The 17,128-nt window shown below is 45.6% G+C and overlaps 1 protein-coding gene across 1 annotated transcript in view; it reads right to left on the minus strand.

Moving 5' to 3' along the window:
- Positions 1–17,128, minus strand: part of TTF1 (transcription termination factor 1) — an 80,168-nt gene that overhangs the window by 22,728 nt on the left and 40,312 nt on the right. Inside the window, exons 6-7 of the mRNA XM_040324418.1 lie at positions 12,600–12,678; positions 9,592–9,722 (exon numbers count right to left, since the gene is read on the minus strand). Of these exons, the coding sequence (XP_040180352.1) occupies positions 9,592–9,722; positions 12,600–12,678 (210 nt within the window). The remainder of the gene's footprint in view (positions 1–9,591; positions 9,723–12,599; positions 12,679–17,128) is intronic.

Here is a 17,128-nt window from a genome sequence, read left to right on the forward strand (position 1 = left end):
GTGGGATATTTACTAAAACTGGTGTGCACAGAATCCGGTGCTGCCCAGCACAGTAACCAATCAGCTTCCAGGTTTTTGTGTCAAAGCTTAAAGCGGGGTTTCACCCGCAATTTAAAAAAAAATGTTTAAAGTCAGCCGCTACAAACACTGTAGCGGCTGACTTTTAATAAGGACACTTACCTGTCCTAGGTGCCCGCAATGTCGGCAGGTCCCAGCACCGCCATCCTTACTAAGGGAAGCCTTGCAGCTTCACTGCCCGTTTCCTACTGTGCATGCGCGAGTCTTGTGGCGCTGTATGAATGGGTGGCTGCTCTCAGGGATACACACAGTTCCCAGAAAGCATTTTTTTTTCTTTAGGGTGGCCCTTCACTTTAATTGACCAAGCTGAAGTTAGAAACTGATTGGTTACTATGCACAGCTGCGTCAGATGCTGTGTGCTCCAATTTTAAAAAAACTCTCCCCTGTGTCCCTGCTAGGTAGTATCTGTCCTGCTGACCAATGTCACTGGGGCAGGACGTGATGGGAAATCCAATATTTTACAGCTGTCACCAGAACAAGGAGGTGAGAAAATCTCCCCATGGGGACACCTGTTTGTTCCCGTTACAGTAAATTGCAAAATGTTGGGCAGGTGTGAAAAATGCTGTAAATTAAGAACGCTTTCAGAAATAGAAGTGTTTGATAGTTTATTTTTATCAATTGCCCCCCAATATCTATGCGAAAAATTAAAATGTCACAACCCCAATCGCGTTCTGCGATCCACCAACCAAAATCTACTCCAGATACCCAAAGCCAGACACAAGTCCAAAGGAGAACGAAGATTTGGAATCCAAGGACTATGGAACGCTCTACCAACCAGCATCCGGTTGGAGGTGAATCACCTGGCCTTCAGAAAAAACCCTCAAAACCCATCTTTTCTGAGGGAAAAAGTACAGTAGGGAAAGGATACTAAGCGCCCAGAGGCGATTCAGTTCGCATGTGTTGCGCTATATAAAAGTTTCTCACTCACTCAACTAACAACATGGAAAGTAAATGAACAGAAGAGGAATCTAAATCAATATTTGGTGTGACCACTCTTGCCTTCAAAACATCAATTCTTCTAGGTAAATTTGCACACAATTTTTGAAGGAACTCGGCAGGCGGGTTGTTCCAAACATCTTGGAGAACCAAGCACTGATCTTCTGTGAATGTAGGCTGTCTCTGTCTCGTCATTTAATCCCAGACAAGACTCGATCAGAGCTCTGCGGGGGCCAAACATCACTTCCAGGACTCCTTCTCAGGACAGTAGATGGGTGTACCTGGGTCCCACTGGTTTCTGCCCCTTCTGTGCCGATAGAACGGCTGGATATCTTCCGATGTTGAAGGGGAAGTATGTATGATGCATCTTTCATCTGCTGCATTGGGTTTCCTTGGCCAACTAATGCATCTACAGTCCTTAATGTTGCCTGATCAATGGTGCAACCAATTCTGAGAAATACAGGCAGATACGTATCCATTATGCCATACCATCAGGGAGGTGTGCGATTGATCCAAAATGAATTCTGCAGCAGGACAATGGCCCAAACATACAGCCAGTCATTAAGAACTATCCTCAGTGTAAAGAACAAGGAGTCCTGGAAGTGATGGTTTAGCCCCAAGCAGAGCCCTGATCTCAACACCATGCAGTAGTAATGGCACGATAATTGTTTTGTGTTCATAAATATGACAATTTTGCAAATACAGAGTCTAATAGGAACGTTCATGGTAACTTCCCGCTGATCCCAATGCAACACATCTGAAGAGATTGACAAAGTATCTCTAGGCAAACAGACAAGAATACCAGGGTGCAATCTGAGTGTAGTATATTAACAGATTTATTATGGTGAAAAGACAAATGGCAACTCACATTGTGACAGTTAAATTTGGGCTCATCACATAGTAAGGGTTTCTGGTGGACAGTCGCACAGCAGGGAACCGCAGACCAGCATAGAAGCACTGAATGAATGGATGGATACGCATGGAAAGAAGAAATGGCACTTTTGTAATCTGTGAGTAGTCGGGTTCATACATCTGGGATGAGGAGCCTCTTCCCAAAACTTGCAGCCTGGAAAGTCCAGACATCAGGCTGCATGACAGCTTAGATGAGGAAGTGGAAATCAACAAGATGGTGGAGGGTTTCATGTGGGATGGGTCTGCTCTGCATCCCACAAGAAGCCCTGCGCCATCCTGTTGGTTTCCACTTCCTCATCCAAGCCGTCATTTAGCCTGATGTACAGACTTAATAGGTTGTAAGTTTTAGGAAGAGGCTCCCTATCCCAGATGTATGAGCCGCCTGCTCATGGATTATATACAAAAAAAACGGGGTTACTTACCGGTAACATCCCTTTTCCAGGAGTCTTTCAGGACAGGTACTGTAGAGAGACACAGGCTCCTCCCCTCACAGGAAACACCGCCTTCCAATTAGGAATTTAAGCCTCATCCTCCCTCAGCTCCTCAGTTTTTTCCAGAGTACCTCCGGCCAGCTGGGGAGACACAAGAACACGTCATAAAAGTATAAAATTACATCTTACCTGACGGCCTCGTCTGATGAGTTTTCATAATATCCCCTACAACAAAGAGGGTGGGTACCAGTGCTGTCCTGAAAGACTCCTGGAAAAGGGATGTTACCGGTAAGTAACCCCGTTTTTCCCTGTTCGTCTTTCAGGACAGGTACTGTAGAGAGGATAAGCGAGCACCTTACCCTAGGGTGGGACAACTGCTTGCAGTACTTTGCGTCCAAAAGCCTGGTCTTTGGTTGAAAGTAGGTCCAGTCTGTAATGTTTTACAAACGTTGAAAAACTAGACCATGTTGCAGCCTTGCAGATCTGCTCCGGGGAAGCACCAGCACACTCTGCTTGGGAAGTTGCTACTGCCCTGGTGGAATGAGCCTTGATACCCTGTGGAGGCTCTACTCCCCTAGAAGAATAAGCTAGAACAATGGCTGCCCTTAACCACCTGGCTATCGTGCGTCTAGAAGCCCTGGACCCTTTCCTGGACCCAGAAAATAAAACAAACAGTGAATCAGCTTTCCTGAACTGACTCGTGTAATCCAAGTATTGTAGGACACACCTCCTAACGTCTAGGTTGTGAAACTTGTGTTCCTGTTCCCTCACAGGATTTGAACAAAAAGAAGGCAATGTTATTTCTTGACTCCTGTGAAAATTAGAAGCTACCTTTGGTAGAAAAGCCGGATCTGTCTTAAAAATGATGCGATCCGGAAAAACTTGAAAAAAGGGGGCCCTAATAGATAGGGCCTCGAGTTCGCTCACTCTCCTAGCAGTAATGATCGCTACTAAAAATACTGTTTTGAGAGTGATCACTTTTAAAGTACAATTGTCTAAAGGTTCAAATGGTTCTACTGTAAAGGCCTGAAGAACCAATGAGAGATCCCAAACTGGGAATTTGGAGGTTTTTACAGGTCTCCGTCTACTCAAAGCCTTGAAAAATCTAGAGACCCAAGGGTCAAACGCTAGTTGTTTTTCAAAAAATACACTTAACGCTGACACCTGACCCTTCAGCATGCTAATTGCCAGTCCTTTATCAGCCCCAGCCTGTAGAAATTCTAAAACAGCCACAGAGCTGTTGACGCTGAAGGAGCTTTCTGCGCACCAGATGTTAAACCGTTTCCACACTTTTTGGTAAATGGCTTGTGTCTCCTTTCTACAGCTTAAGAGTGTTTCAACCAAGCGTTCTGAAAACCCTTTGCCCCTCAGCAGCTCTTCCTCAGAAGCCAAGCTGCCAGATTCCACCTCTCTACCTGCGGGCAGCAGATTGGACCCTGTGAAAGGAGATCCTCCTGGATTGGTAGAATCCAAGGAGGTTCTATCGATAAATTCTTCAGGATAGAGAACCATGGTCTTCTGGGCCAATGAGGTGCGATGAGAATCAGTGTTGTGTTCTCCCCCTGCAGTTTCCTCAGGACTGCTGGTATTAGAACCGGAGGGGGGAAAGCATAACACCTGGAGAACTGCCAGGTTTGGGCCAGAGCGTCCACCGCCAGAGCTCCATCCCACCTGTTTAGGGAAAAAAAGAGCCGAGTCTTGGCGTTTTCTCTTGAGGCGAATAAATCCACCTCCGGGAGACCCCACCTTTGAGTGATCGCTCTGAAGACTTCTTGATTCAGAACCCAATCGCCCTCCCTCAGTTTCTTCCTGCTGAGGAAGTCTGCGACCTGATTTAACTCTCCCTTCAGATGTATGGCTGAGAGGGACAAGACATTGGCCTCTGCCCATATGAGAATAGACTTTGTCAGATCCCATAAGGACTTGCTCCTGGTGCCCCCCTGCTTGTTGACATAAGCTACTGCGGAGGAGTTGTCTGTCCTGACTCGAACATGCTGTCCCTGCAGCTCCTTTTGAAAGGCTTTGAGGGCTAACTCTATCGCCTTTAGTTCTCTCCAATTCGAAGATTTTTGCGAGTCCTCTTTTGCCCAGCGACCCTGTGTCAGAAGGGAGTCCAGGTGTGCTCCCCAACCGGAGCCACTGGCATCTGTTGTCACTGTTCTGGAGATTGGGGAGATCCATTCCAGGCCTTGTAAAAGGTTCGCCCCCTTCCTCCACCACCAAAGGGACCTCTTGATGTGAACCGGTATGGATATCAGGGAATCCAAGGAGTCCGGTTTGTGATCCCAAATGTTCAGTATGAACAGTTGCAGGGGTCGGTAATGCAGACCTGCCCACTGCACTGCAGGAAGAGAGGATGTTAATAACCCCAGAGCTGACATGACCTTCCTTATCGGAAGCTGGCCGCTGCTCTGAAGAAGTGATATTACATTGTCCACCTTCTAAACTTTTTCTGTTGGGAGAAAAGTCATCTGTCTGGTTGAGTCCAGTACATATCCCAGAAAAGTGACTCTTTGGGAGGGCGTCAGGCTGGATTTTTCCAGATTGAGTAGCCAACCTAAGTTTTCCAGAATCTCCTTTGCTACCTGGAGGTCCTGGGACAACTGTGTCGGGGAGTCTGCAAAAAATAGCAGATCGTCCAGGTATGCCACCACCAGGATGCCCCTGAGACGTAGAAAGGCTAGTACCTCCACCATCACCTTGGTGAATATGCGGGGGGAAGAGGAGATTGGGATGTGTAGGTAGGCATCCTTTAGATCTATGGATGCCATGAAGCAGTTCGGAAGGAGGAGCGTCCTCACGGAATAGATAGAATCCATCCGAAACCTTTTGTATGTGACCGAGGTGTTTAGAGGTTTCAAATTCAGTATAAGCCTGAATTTCCCGGAAGGCTTGCGGACCACGAAGATGTGGGAGTAGAAGCCCTTGCCCGTTTCCTCCGATGGAACCCGAACCACCACATCCTGATCCTCCAGCTCCTGAAGAGAGGAGAGCAGGGCCACAGATTTTTCTTTGCACTGTGGTAAATTGGTGACTAAAAGTCTGGATGGGGGGGGACTTGAGAACTCTAGTCTGTACCCTCTCCTTATGATCCCCAGCACAAATTGGTTGCTGGTGATCAGCTCCCATTGTGGGAGAAAGGCCCCCAACATTCCTCCCACCTTGACTCCGTCATTGAGGTTTTTGGGGCTGTTCAGGAGCACGAAAAAGCGCCCCGGCACGGCCCTTACCCTTTTGTCCCCAAAACTTTTTCTTTCCCTCAGGTTTTGAGACTTCCACCTTCTTTTGGGTCCAGAATTTTTTCTTTGCTTGTCCCCCAAATTTTTTCTTTAAGGGGAAAGCCTTTTTCTTGTCGGCTGTACGATCTAAGACAGCCTCCAAGCCTGGCCCAAATAATAAATCTCCTGTAAGGGGGATCCCGCACAACTTCACCTTTGAGGCGCTATCCCCCTGCCATGTCTTGAGCCAGAGAGCTCTTCTTGCAGAATTAGATAGAGCTGCAGACCTGGCAGACATGCGGATTGACTCTGCCGAGGCGTCCGCTACATACCGCACGCCATTCAGTAAAGTTGGAAAAGAGGATAGTATAGTCTCTTTAGGCGTTCCGGCTTCAATATGTGCCCTGATCTGTGAGAGCCAATGCTCTAGATTACGGGCCACCACCGTTGCTGCCATAGCTGGCTTAAGGTTCCCTTGGGAAGCATCCCAGGACTTCTTTAACAGTGAGTCCATCCGCCTGTCCATGGGGTCTGAAAAGACCCCCATGTCCTCAAACGCCAAGTATGTTGGGATACCTGCGAGAAGGCAGCATCCAGTTTAGGGGATTTGTTCCATACTAAAGCCTCCTCTTCAGAAAAAGGAAATCTTCTCTTCAAAGAGTTTGAGAAAAAAGGTTTCCTTTCTGGATCCTGCCACTCTTTTTTGATGGCATTGACCAGGACTTCATGGACTGGGAAAACCTTTCTCTTTTGTTCTCCCAAGCCACTGTACATCTGGTCATGGAGTGACAGTGTCTTTTTCTCCTCAACTATCCCTAAAGTAGTGTGGATAGTTTCCAATAATTCTTCCACCTCTTCAAGGGAAAGCTTGTAGCGAGAGACCTTTGAGGGCCCTGCCTCTGTCCCCTCACCATCTGACTCCTCTTGGGAGCTAGAAGCGGCACTGTCTTGCTCCTCCTCAGCATCCTCTCTGGTGTCCGCAGGTTTCTCTCTACTCACAGAGGGAAGAACCTCAGGATTGGGTGGAATTACCTGTTGCGCTACAGAAGGGCTGCTTTGGGGCAACTGAAAATTAGCAAAAATATCTTTAAACGATTGAAAGGTGCCAGAAAGCTCTTTCATAGAAGCTGCTAATTCAGATGCCTGCTCTGCCTCCCTTTCCTTAACCAGCCCCTCATTACATCTCCTGCAAAGTGCTTTGTTCCAACTCTCACTAAGGGAAGATCTGCAGGAAGGGCATTTCTTCTTGCTGTGGGCTGATTTTTCTGTGGATTTCTGAAAAACACAGAAGAAAGTGGAGGCTAGATGAGAGAGAGCCCAGCGCTTGACACAGATAACCACCAGGAGTGTTCCAGGACCAACCACCACCAGGGTTCTAGACACACTACACAAACAAACTCCCCGACCACCAGGAGAAGAAAAAACAACAAAATCACCAGTGAAGCTGTGTAACATGATAAGGGAACACCACCCCAGGGTTCTCCTTACCTTAGAGTGGCTGGTGCTGTCGTCGTCCGGAGGTGCACGAGAAGCCTCTGCTTCGGACATCTCGCTGAGGAATGTGGTCGCGACTGCCTCCAAAAACGCCGACCCTACGGCTGAGAAGAGAGAGGCCGCACCAGCCCAGCGTCAGGCCTTTTCACACTGCAGCGTCTGGGACCAGTGACGCGTATCCGGCGGAAGTGCCCGCCCCCCCCGGAACTGACGTCACTCGTCATCCGGTCCGGCCCAGCTTCCTGGCCGACTGTGATTTCTCACAGGGAGTGTGCACACCGCCTGCAGCGCCACCCCTGTGCGATTAGCAAAACAGACCTCCGCGGTTGAAACCACCCCAGGAATGTCCGCGGGACGCTACACGGCGATGTCCTGGGTAAGTCTCCCTGAGCCCAGGGAGAACAGGTCCCCCCTCTCAGGAATATTGGCCTCAACTTCCCCAGCTGTCTGGCCCTTGGCCCCAAGCGGTGTCTCCCCTCCGGAGGAAACACCATAAACTGAGGAGCTGAGGGAGGATGAGGCTTAAATTCCTAATTGGAAGGTGGTGTTTCCTGTGAGGGGAGGAGCCTGTGTCTCTCTACAGTACCTGTCCTGAAAGACGAACAGGGAAAATGCCATTTCTTCTTCCCATGTGTATCCATCCACCCAGTATTTCTATTCTGGCCTAAGGTTCCCTGTTGTGCGACTGTCCACTAGGAACTTACTATGTGATGAACCTGATTTTATTAAAATCAGGTTCATCACATAGTAAGTTCCTAGTTGACAGTCGCACAACAGGGAACCTTAGGCCAGAATAGAAATACTGGGTGGATGGATACACATGGGAAGAAGAAATGGCATTTTATTTTAAACTGTCACAATGTGAGTTGCCATTTGTATTTTTACCATAAAAAAAATCTGTTACTGTGCTACACTCAGGTTGTGCCCTGCTGTTATCTGCTCAATACTATAGAGTCTGTCTGGAATTACATGAAGAGACAGAAGCATTTGAGGCAGCCGATATCCACAGAAGATCTGTAAATAGTTCTCAAAGATGTCTGGAACAACCTACCTGCCGTGTTCCTTCAAAAAGTTTGTGCAAATGTACCTAGAAGAATTGATTAGCCAAAAGGGTAGTCACACCAAATATTGATTTGATTTAAATTGTTCTTGTTTGTTCACTTTGCATTTTGTAAATTGATAAAAAAGGAACAATTAAAATATATATTTTTAAGTTACTCTTGTTGGAAAAAAAAACAAGTCCATCTAGTAAAAAGAAGGGAGGGAAAAAAAAAATATTACAATCCTTTATCCATAGTTGATCCAGAGGAAGGCAAAAAAACAAACAAACAAACAGCAAAGCATGAGCCAATATGTTGGAGGCACTCAGATATTCTCTGGATCAACTTTACCTATAAATGTTAGCATCCAATTACGGTATATGATGTACATTTAGGAAATAATTCAGGCCTTTTTAAAGCAATAAACTGAGCTGGACAGAACCAGCTCTTGAGGGAGTCTATTCCATATCTCTGACTGTAAAGAAACCTTTCCGTATTTGGAGATTAAATCTCTTTTCCTCCAGACGTGTGCCCCCTTGTCCTCGGTGATGACCTTACAGTGAATAATTTTTGAAAGCATTCTTACTTTACAGCATTTCTTCACATCTGCCTAAAACTTTTGCACAGTAGTGTACAATAGTCTAAAGCTAGGTTCACACTATTGCGAGTGCAGGAATACATGTAAATCGCACACAAACTTGCACCCGCAGCCAAAACACACTGTTTAGCAAGTGCACATTTAAATGCTGTTATGCCTGCTCAAACACTCCCTACAGCAAACATACAGATGTGAACCTAGGCTTAGGCGGTTTCACTCACTTTGGAAAGATTTCCACGCACTTCCTTTTGCATTTCAGAGACAGGAAGCGAATGGAAATTTCCTGAAAGAGACGCAAACAGCTGATTTGAGAGGGGTTTACTATGTCTGGTCCTGTGTTCCAATCACCAGCCATGTCCCGTAGTGATATAAGGACATGTGGAAGGAAGGTGTGAAGAAAGCCTCTTAAGGCGAGCAGGATGGTCAGGATGCCCACTAACACACAGCTCCTTTCTCTATCTGCAAAGTAGAGTGTCCTGACTTGCCTGCTCGCCCCCTCCCCCCTCAAGAGGCTTTCTCCACACCAGGGAAAAAGCCTCGCATTACTGTGTGTGGTTACAGACAGAAGAACAGGAAGTGAGGATTTCTCAGAAGAAATAAGGACATTTAAAAGCAAAATGGAAGGATGAGGTAAGTGAAGGAGGACTGCACTAAGGTAAATTAAGCGATTTAGGAAAAAAAAAAAATTCCTTTACAACCCCTTTAAAATAACAGCTTTGGAGTCTCATACAAACATTGTACTGGTGAGCCCCTAAGAGGGTGAACCACAATTTGCTGGCTAGAATCTCAACCCTCTGCGATTTTTTTTTTAAAAGCAGGTTACCATTTTAGCTAGAGAAATCATACAATAAAGAGACAGTTGTATATTCATAAACAATGCTTACCATGCCTGAGCTGCGAGGCTTTTAACTGAGTGTGTGTATTGTTTCGGCCAACTAATTGTGCAATAGCAGTCCAATTATTCCCATATTCGGATATTCCTTTCTGCAGTTTTTCTACATCGTCTTTTGAAAAACTGGGAAGATAAAAAAAAGACAGCATTGACTAACAGGACAAACCATAGGTAAGATAGCAGCTTCCTTGGCTGTAAACGACCGAAAGGTTTAGTTCTGCCTTAACCCCTTCCAGCCTAAGTGCCGGTACATATTGATGCAAAAGAAAAAGCCTAGATTTGCATGTCATTCAATAGCACATTGTGTTCAATGACGGTCAGCGACATCTATAATTTGCAAATGCTACGAGAATGTCATGGGGCAGCAGTGCGATTCTACTCTCCATAGACATCAATGGAAACTGACATGAAATCGCATCTTGTGTTCAGATGTGTGCAAATACTGCATTTTCGGTGTAGATTTTTACATACCCCCATGCAGAAATTGCAGCTGTGCCCAATCCCATCCAAAAACACAATAAATTTGAATTACAATCAAACTGTCTTTAGCACAAAGTCGCACTGAACACCAGCAAAATCTGCATAGGAATCGTACCCATTTGCTTTGCATAAGTGTGAGAGAAAAAACAAAACAAAAAAAACAGCGACAGCCAACCAGAGGCTATCACAGCAATTAGCTGACCTGGAAACGGGAGTTCCGGGTTCAGATCCTTGGCACGGGACCCCGGTCTCTGTGCTGGGAGTGTGCTTTCAGCACAAAGACATATGCCCCAAAAAAAATAAAAAAAAATAAAAAACCACGCAAAATGAATACAAAACTCAATTTTTAGGTAAAATCTAAAAGTTGAGTAAATGGCTACCTAACATGTCAGGCTTTGAAATTGTGCACGCTTGTGGAATGGCGACATACTACAGTACTTATAAATTCTCCATAAGTGAGAATAAAAAAAAAAAAAAAAAATGTACTGTCCCTTTAACCTTTTTTTTTTTTAAATCACTTTTATTTCTATCACAAGAAATGCAAACATCCTTTGTGATAGAAATAAAGCACAGAAGGTCCTCCTTATGGATATATCTGTGCTCTGTAAGGCTGGATTCACACCTATGGCATTTTGAGTCCTTTTTGCATTTTGCAGATTTGCACTACAGAACGTGTTCCATAGGAAACCATGTTAAATGGACTGTAGTGCAAATCTGCTAAATGCACTAAACCTGCATAGGTGTGAATCCAGCCTGAAGCCGTGATGACAATGACGAGCACGCGCTCGCCACATTCGATGCCGTCGCCGCCATGTTGCTTCACCCTACCTATACCTTGGAAGCTACCGCGCATGCGTCAAAGTAATTTCGAGCATGCGCGGGTTTCCATGGAGGCAGGTAGTTATACAGACGCTTGGGTTTCTCGGCAGGAAAACACTGCCGAGAATCACGATGAGAAAATAGAGAGCAGATTCTGGGCAGTTTTCTCGACCAGAAACCTCAAAGCCTCGTACACACACTTGGTTTACTCGGCAAGAAAGCTCTGCCAGCAGTTTTCTTGCCGTTTCTGACCGAGAAAACTGAGCGTGTGTACGAGGCTTTAAGACCTCAGATCTCTCCTCTACCCTTAAAGTGGTTGTATAGTAAAAATGTTTACTTTTACCTACAGGTAAGCCTATAATAAGGCTTACCTGTAGGTAAAAAGAATATCTCCTAAACCTGTACGGTTTAGGAAATATTCCACTTGCAATGAGCTGCTGACTTCAGCGGAGCACGCACAGAGGGGATTCTTGGCTGAAGGCCCATGTGGACACCGGACCTTGCCGGAAAGAAGTCTCCCGAGCGCATGCACTGGGAGTGACGACATTGCGGCTCCAGCCACTCACAGCACTGGAGCCGCGATACCTGGAAGACACACCGAGGCAACATGTCAGCTCTCTTGGCATGGACCAGGTGAGATACCGACGCCTCGTTCTAAGGTAAGTATTTCATAATGAGCTAGTATGCCGTACATGTCATACATTTACGTGATTTGGTCACAAGTGGTTAAAAGGTGTCCCAAAGCATGCAAAGAGGAAAGCAAATTTGTAAAACCTATTGCTGGATTTTTAGAAATGCTCAGGACGATGTGTTTCTTTGAAAAATGATGACCAGGTAAGGACAGACCACTGATTTATAAAAACTGGCCTCAAAGTGTTTTATTTGTGTAAAAAGGCATATACTACTGATGGGCAACAAACATGAAGGCTGCGATTGTTGCCTAGATGTCATGGTGACCCTCTTTTACTTCAATATTATGGATCAGTGATCTGGAGAGAAAAAAGGCAAACAAGAACTGAACTTCCTAACCTGGTGCAATGGCACCGGCGTCCTATTGAAAAGGTTTTTTGATTGTGATTGAAACACTGGTCCTTTGGCTTTTATCACAACCTCTGACTTGAATCAAATATGCACATGTGGAAAGCCCCCTCATTTCTCCAAGGGTAAGGTTTGGTTTACATTTGTAAGGAGAGAAGAGTTCTATAGCCACTAAAGATACAATCCACAATCCCAACGCACACAATTCTGGTTAGAAACGTCTGTATGTAAGCAGGTGCCGCAGCGACCATCAGCTGGAACGAAGGATAGTCAAAGCAGAAGAAAGTCACCAGCACACCGTGGATCTCCAATGTGGGTCCAAAGTTTGTTCAGTGATCACATTGTTACAGAAAGAGCAACGTTTCGGAGTCTTGCGGGATCCCTTCATCAGGCATATCACATGCCTCCTACAAGGCTCCGAAACATTGTTCTTGCTGTAACAATGTGATCTCTGAATAAAACTTTGCACCCACATTGGAGATCCAGTGTGCTGGTGACCACCTTCTGCTACACCCACTAGAAACACACACTTCTACCAATGTCCTCTGTTGAGATGTGCTTGGTGAAGTCAATTTAATGGCCAATGATGGAACAGGCAATAAACATTCTTCAGAATTAATTCCGGCAATATAAAAACGCTTGCTATTTAATGCAATAACTTACCGTCCCTTATTGCCAGACAAATCATATAACTTTGATCCTCGATTCATAACTTCTTTTACAGTGCGGGCTAATCCTATTGCTGGGGAAGAAAATATATTAAGTCATCCAATGGTGGAAATGGTTATGGTCTAAAATCTATATTCCGGTTGTACATATGTCCAATTAAAGCTTAACCCCAGACATTCTCTCTTTTATTTTTTACATTATGGATAGTCGGGGAAGGAGTTACAGCAGTTTGACTCCACTAGGAGAACTTCACTTACTTCCTGCCTCTGACACATGAGAAACAGAGGTAACTGGAGCGCTGGTCATAAAAAAAAGCAGTTACAATTACCTGCTTTCTGCAAGGGTATTGCACAGAGTGGTTCTTTACCTCTTTGGCAGCCCTCTGCTAATTCTGTCCACTCCTCTTTCCTCCGGGGTGTAACCACAGCAAGCTGTATAGTATGGGAGCACTTATGCGAGTGTGCTCCCGTGCCTGGCTGTGTGCGTCCATAGACACGCACATCGCAAGTAAGCTAAGGTCCCACTCCATCCTCATATGGGTTTGGCTGATAGCAGTAGGAGCCTATGTCTCCTGAGAGATCAGGAAATCAGCACAATGGTGCTTTAGCACGGACAGTGCTGGATTGGCGAGAGGAGCCAGGTGTTTAGGGGCAGAGGTGGAACAGGTAGCAGGACATTTTTTTACATGAATGTAGACAGTGCATTAAAGCGGAGCTCCACCCAAAAGGGGAAGCTGCGCTTGTTCACACCCCCCTCCCCCTCCACTGCCACATTTGACAGGTACCCACTCCCACTTCCAAATAAGATTGCCACACAGGGATCTACATTTTCTGCCCTTTTCCTCCTGCTGCCTTCTGGGACACAAAGCGCAGTGCGACTGGCATATGCTCAGTAGGAAACAGGCTATGAAGCCGCAAAGCTCAACTTCCCATTTCCCTTACTACAGATACCTGCACCCGAAGCAGATTGACAAATCGGCCAACATCACGGGATCCCTAGACAGGTAGGTGTCCTTATAATAAAAGTCAACAGCTACAGAATTTCTAGCTGCTGACTTAATTTAAAACAAAAAAAATTAACAGATGAACAACCATTTTGATTTTAGAACAACTTTAAAGCATAACTTCATGTCAAAATGAAAAACTCATTTGCAAGCTTCCCATAATCTCTGTATATTACAAACTGTGTAAGCTTACGATTATCAATACCTTCCTGCCATTTCCCTGCTTGTTCCCTTATTTCTGGTGCCAAGCAGACAAACGCTATTCAAATGACTATTCTCCCTGGCAATGTCGGTGCCCGGCAGCCGCACTGCTTAATTATGCACTAAAAAGTGCTGGGCACAGAGTTGCTTTGTTTTTTCTGGCCAATTAATTGAATGCCCAAGCACCTGACACACCTTAACCACTTAACCCCCGGACCATATTGCTGCCCAAAGACCAGAGCACTTTTTGCGATTCGGGACTGCGCCGCTTTAACTGACAATTGCGCGGTCGTGCGACGTGGCTCCCAAACAAAATTGGCGTCCTTTTTTCCCCACAAATAGAGCTTTCTTTTGGTGGTATTTGATCACCTCTGCGGTTTTTATTTTTTGCGCTATAAACAAAAATAGAGCGACAATTTTGAAAAAAATTCTATATTTTTACTTTTTGCTGTAATAAATATCCCCCAAAAATATATAAAAAAAAAATCCTCAGTTTAGGACGATACGTATTCTTCTACATATTTTTCGTTAAAAAAAAAAAAAAAAAAAAATCGCAATAAGCGTTTATTGATTGGTTTGCGCAAAAGTTATAGCGTTTACAAAATAGGGGGTATTTTTATGGCATTTTTATTAATATATTTATTTTACTAGTAATGGCGGCGATTTTTTTTCTGTACTGCGACATTATGGAGGACACTTCGGACACATTTTTGGGACCATTGTCATTTTTATAGCGATCAGTGCTATAAAAATGCATTGGATTACTATAAAAATGCCACTGGCAGTGAAGGGGTTAACACTAGGGGGCGGGGAAGGGGTTAAGTATGTTCCCTGTGTGTGTTCTTACTGTGGGGGGGGTGGCCTCACTAGGGGAAACACTGATCCTCTGTTCATACATTGTATGAACAGAAGATCAGCATTTCCCCCGCTGACACACAGCTCCCGGTCCCCGCTCTGTAACGAGCAATCGCGGGTGCCCGCGGCGATCGAGCCCGCCGGGCAAACGCACGGGAGTCGGGGGCGAGCGGGGGGCCCTAGTGGCCGCTCAAAGAGCCGACGTAGAGCTGCGGGCTCTCGTCCAGGAGAGACGACCTGCCGCCGTAGAATGACGGCGGCTGGTCGGCAAGTAGTAAAACATGTTACACGTTTCAAGCATTTTTTTCTACCAAAATGCTGCTGCCAGGAGGAAAAGGCATCTAGGAAAGATCGCAGAATATTCAGCGTGCATGAGAATTTTTTTATTTTATAATATAATATATATATATATATATATATATATATATATATATATATATATAAAGAGATTTTTAATACAGCTTACCTGTAAAATCTTTTTCTTGGAGTACATCACGGGACACAGAGCGGCATTCATTACTATATGGGTTATATGGAGTACCTTCAGGTGTAGACACTGGCAATCTCAAACAGGAAATGCCCCTCCCTATATAACCCCCTCCCATAGGAGGAGTACCTCAGTTTTGTAGCAAGCAGTATGCCTCCCAAAATGGTCCTCAAAAAAGAGGGGTGGGAGCTCTGTGTCCCGTGATGTACTCCAAGAAAAAGATTTTACAGGTAAGCTGTATTAAAAATCTCTTTTTCTTTATCGTACATCACGGGACACAGAGCGGCATTCATTACTATATGGGATGTCCCAAAGCAATGCTTACAATGAGGGGAGGGAGAACATCTCCAAGACAAAAGGATTTAATTTAGAGATATACTCAAATCATAATAAATCCAACTTAGTTGAGAAAAATAAAATTTTTAAATTTAACTCGAACAAGAGGAGCCCCCGGAATCCGAGGGTCTCAAACTGCAGCCTGCAGCACTGCCTGCCCGAAGGCAGTATCAGTATTCCTTCTTACGTCCAACTTGTAGAATTTTGTAAACGTGTGGACAGAAGACCAGGTTGCCGCCTTGCAAACTTGAGCCATAGAGATCTGGTGGTGTGCTGCCCAGGAGGCGCCCATGGCTCTAGTAGAATGAGCCTTTAATGATACTGGAGGAGGCAACCCTTTCAAGCCGTAGGCCTGAGTGATTAATTGCTTAATCCACCTAGAAATGGTGGACTTTGCAGCTGCCTGCCCCTTCTTGGGCCCATCCGGTAGAATGAACAGCACATCTGTCTTCCGGATCTTCTTTGTAGCTTTAAGATAGGCCTTCATGGCCCTGACAATATCCAAGGTATGCAGCAACCCTTCCTTTCTGGAAGTAGGTTTAGGGAAGAAGGATGGTAATACCAAATCCTGGTTCAAATGAAAACTGGATATGACCTTCGGAAGGAAGGAAGGATGAGGGCGGAGAACGACCCTGTCCTTATGAAAAACAAGATATGGTTCCTTACAGGATAAGGCTGCCAGCTCCGAAACTCTTCTTGCGGAAACTATGGCAACCAAAAATACTAACTTCCTTGTCAGTAGAACCAAAGGAATATCAGCCAACGGCTCAAACGGTTGTTTCTGTAAACTTGACAGAACAAGATTTAAATCCCACGGACAAAGCGGGGATTTAACTGGAGGTCTAATACGTAAGACCCCTTGAAGGAAGGTCTTAACCAGCGAGTGGGTGGCCAGCGGCCGCTGAAACCACACTGACAGAGCAGAAATCTGTCCTTTGATTGTGCTTAATGCCAATCCTTTATCCACTCCTAGCTGGAGAAAACTTAATACTCTATCGATGGTAAATTTGCGAGAAAGCCATCGCTTGGACTCACACCAGCCTACATAGGCCTTCCAGACCCTGTAATAAATCACCCTAGAGACCGGTTTCCTGGCTCTGATTAGGGTAGAGATTACTTTCTGAGACAGACCTCTACCCCTGAGAATCAGGGATTCAGCTTCCAGGCCGTCAAATTTAGATGCCGTAAGGCAGGGTGGAGGATCGGACCTTGCGATAGCAGGTCTGGCCGTAGAGGAAGAGTCCAAGGGTCTCCCACTACCATCCTTAAGATTAGTGAGTACCATGCCCTTCTGGGCCATGCTGGAGCTACCAGGATGACTGGTATGTGCTCCACCCGGATCCTGCGCAGCAGGCGGGGTAGTAACTGGAGCGGGGGAAACGCATAAAGAAGTTTGAACTGATGCCAAGGGCAAACCAACGCATCGGTTCCGCAGGCCATCGGATCCCTTGAGCGGGACATGAACCTGTCTAGTTTCTTGTTGAGTCTCGATGCCATGATATCCACGTCCGGCACTCCCCATCTTTGGCAGAGTGCTTGAAAGACTAGTGGATGCAGAGACCATTCCCCCGGCCATAGAGTCTGGCGGCTTAAGAAGTCCGCCTGAAAGTTGTCCACTCCTGGAATGAATATTGCCGATAT

The sequence above is a fragment of the Rana temporaria genome, chromosome 9 (assembly GCF_905171775.1).
Source record: "Rana temporaria chromosome 9, aRanTem1.1, whole genome shotgun sequence".
Taxonomy (NCBI): domain Eukaryota; kingdom Metazoa; phylum Chordata; class Amphibia; order Anura; family Ranidae; genus Rana; species Rana temporaria.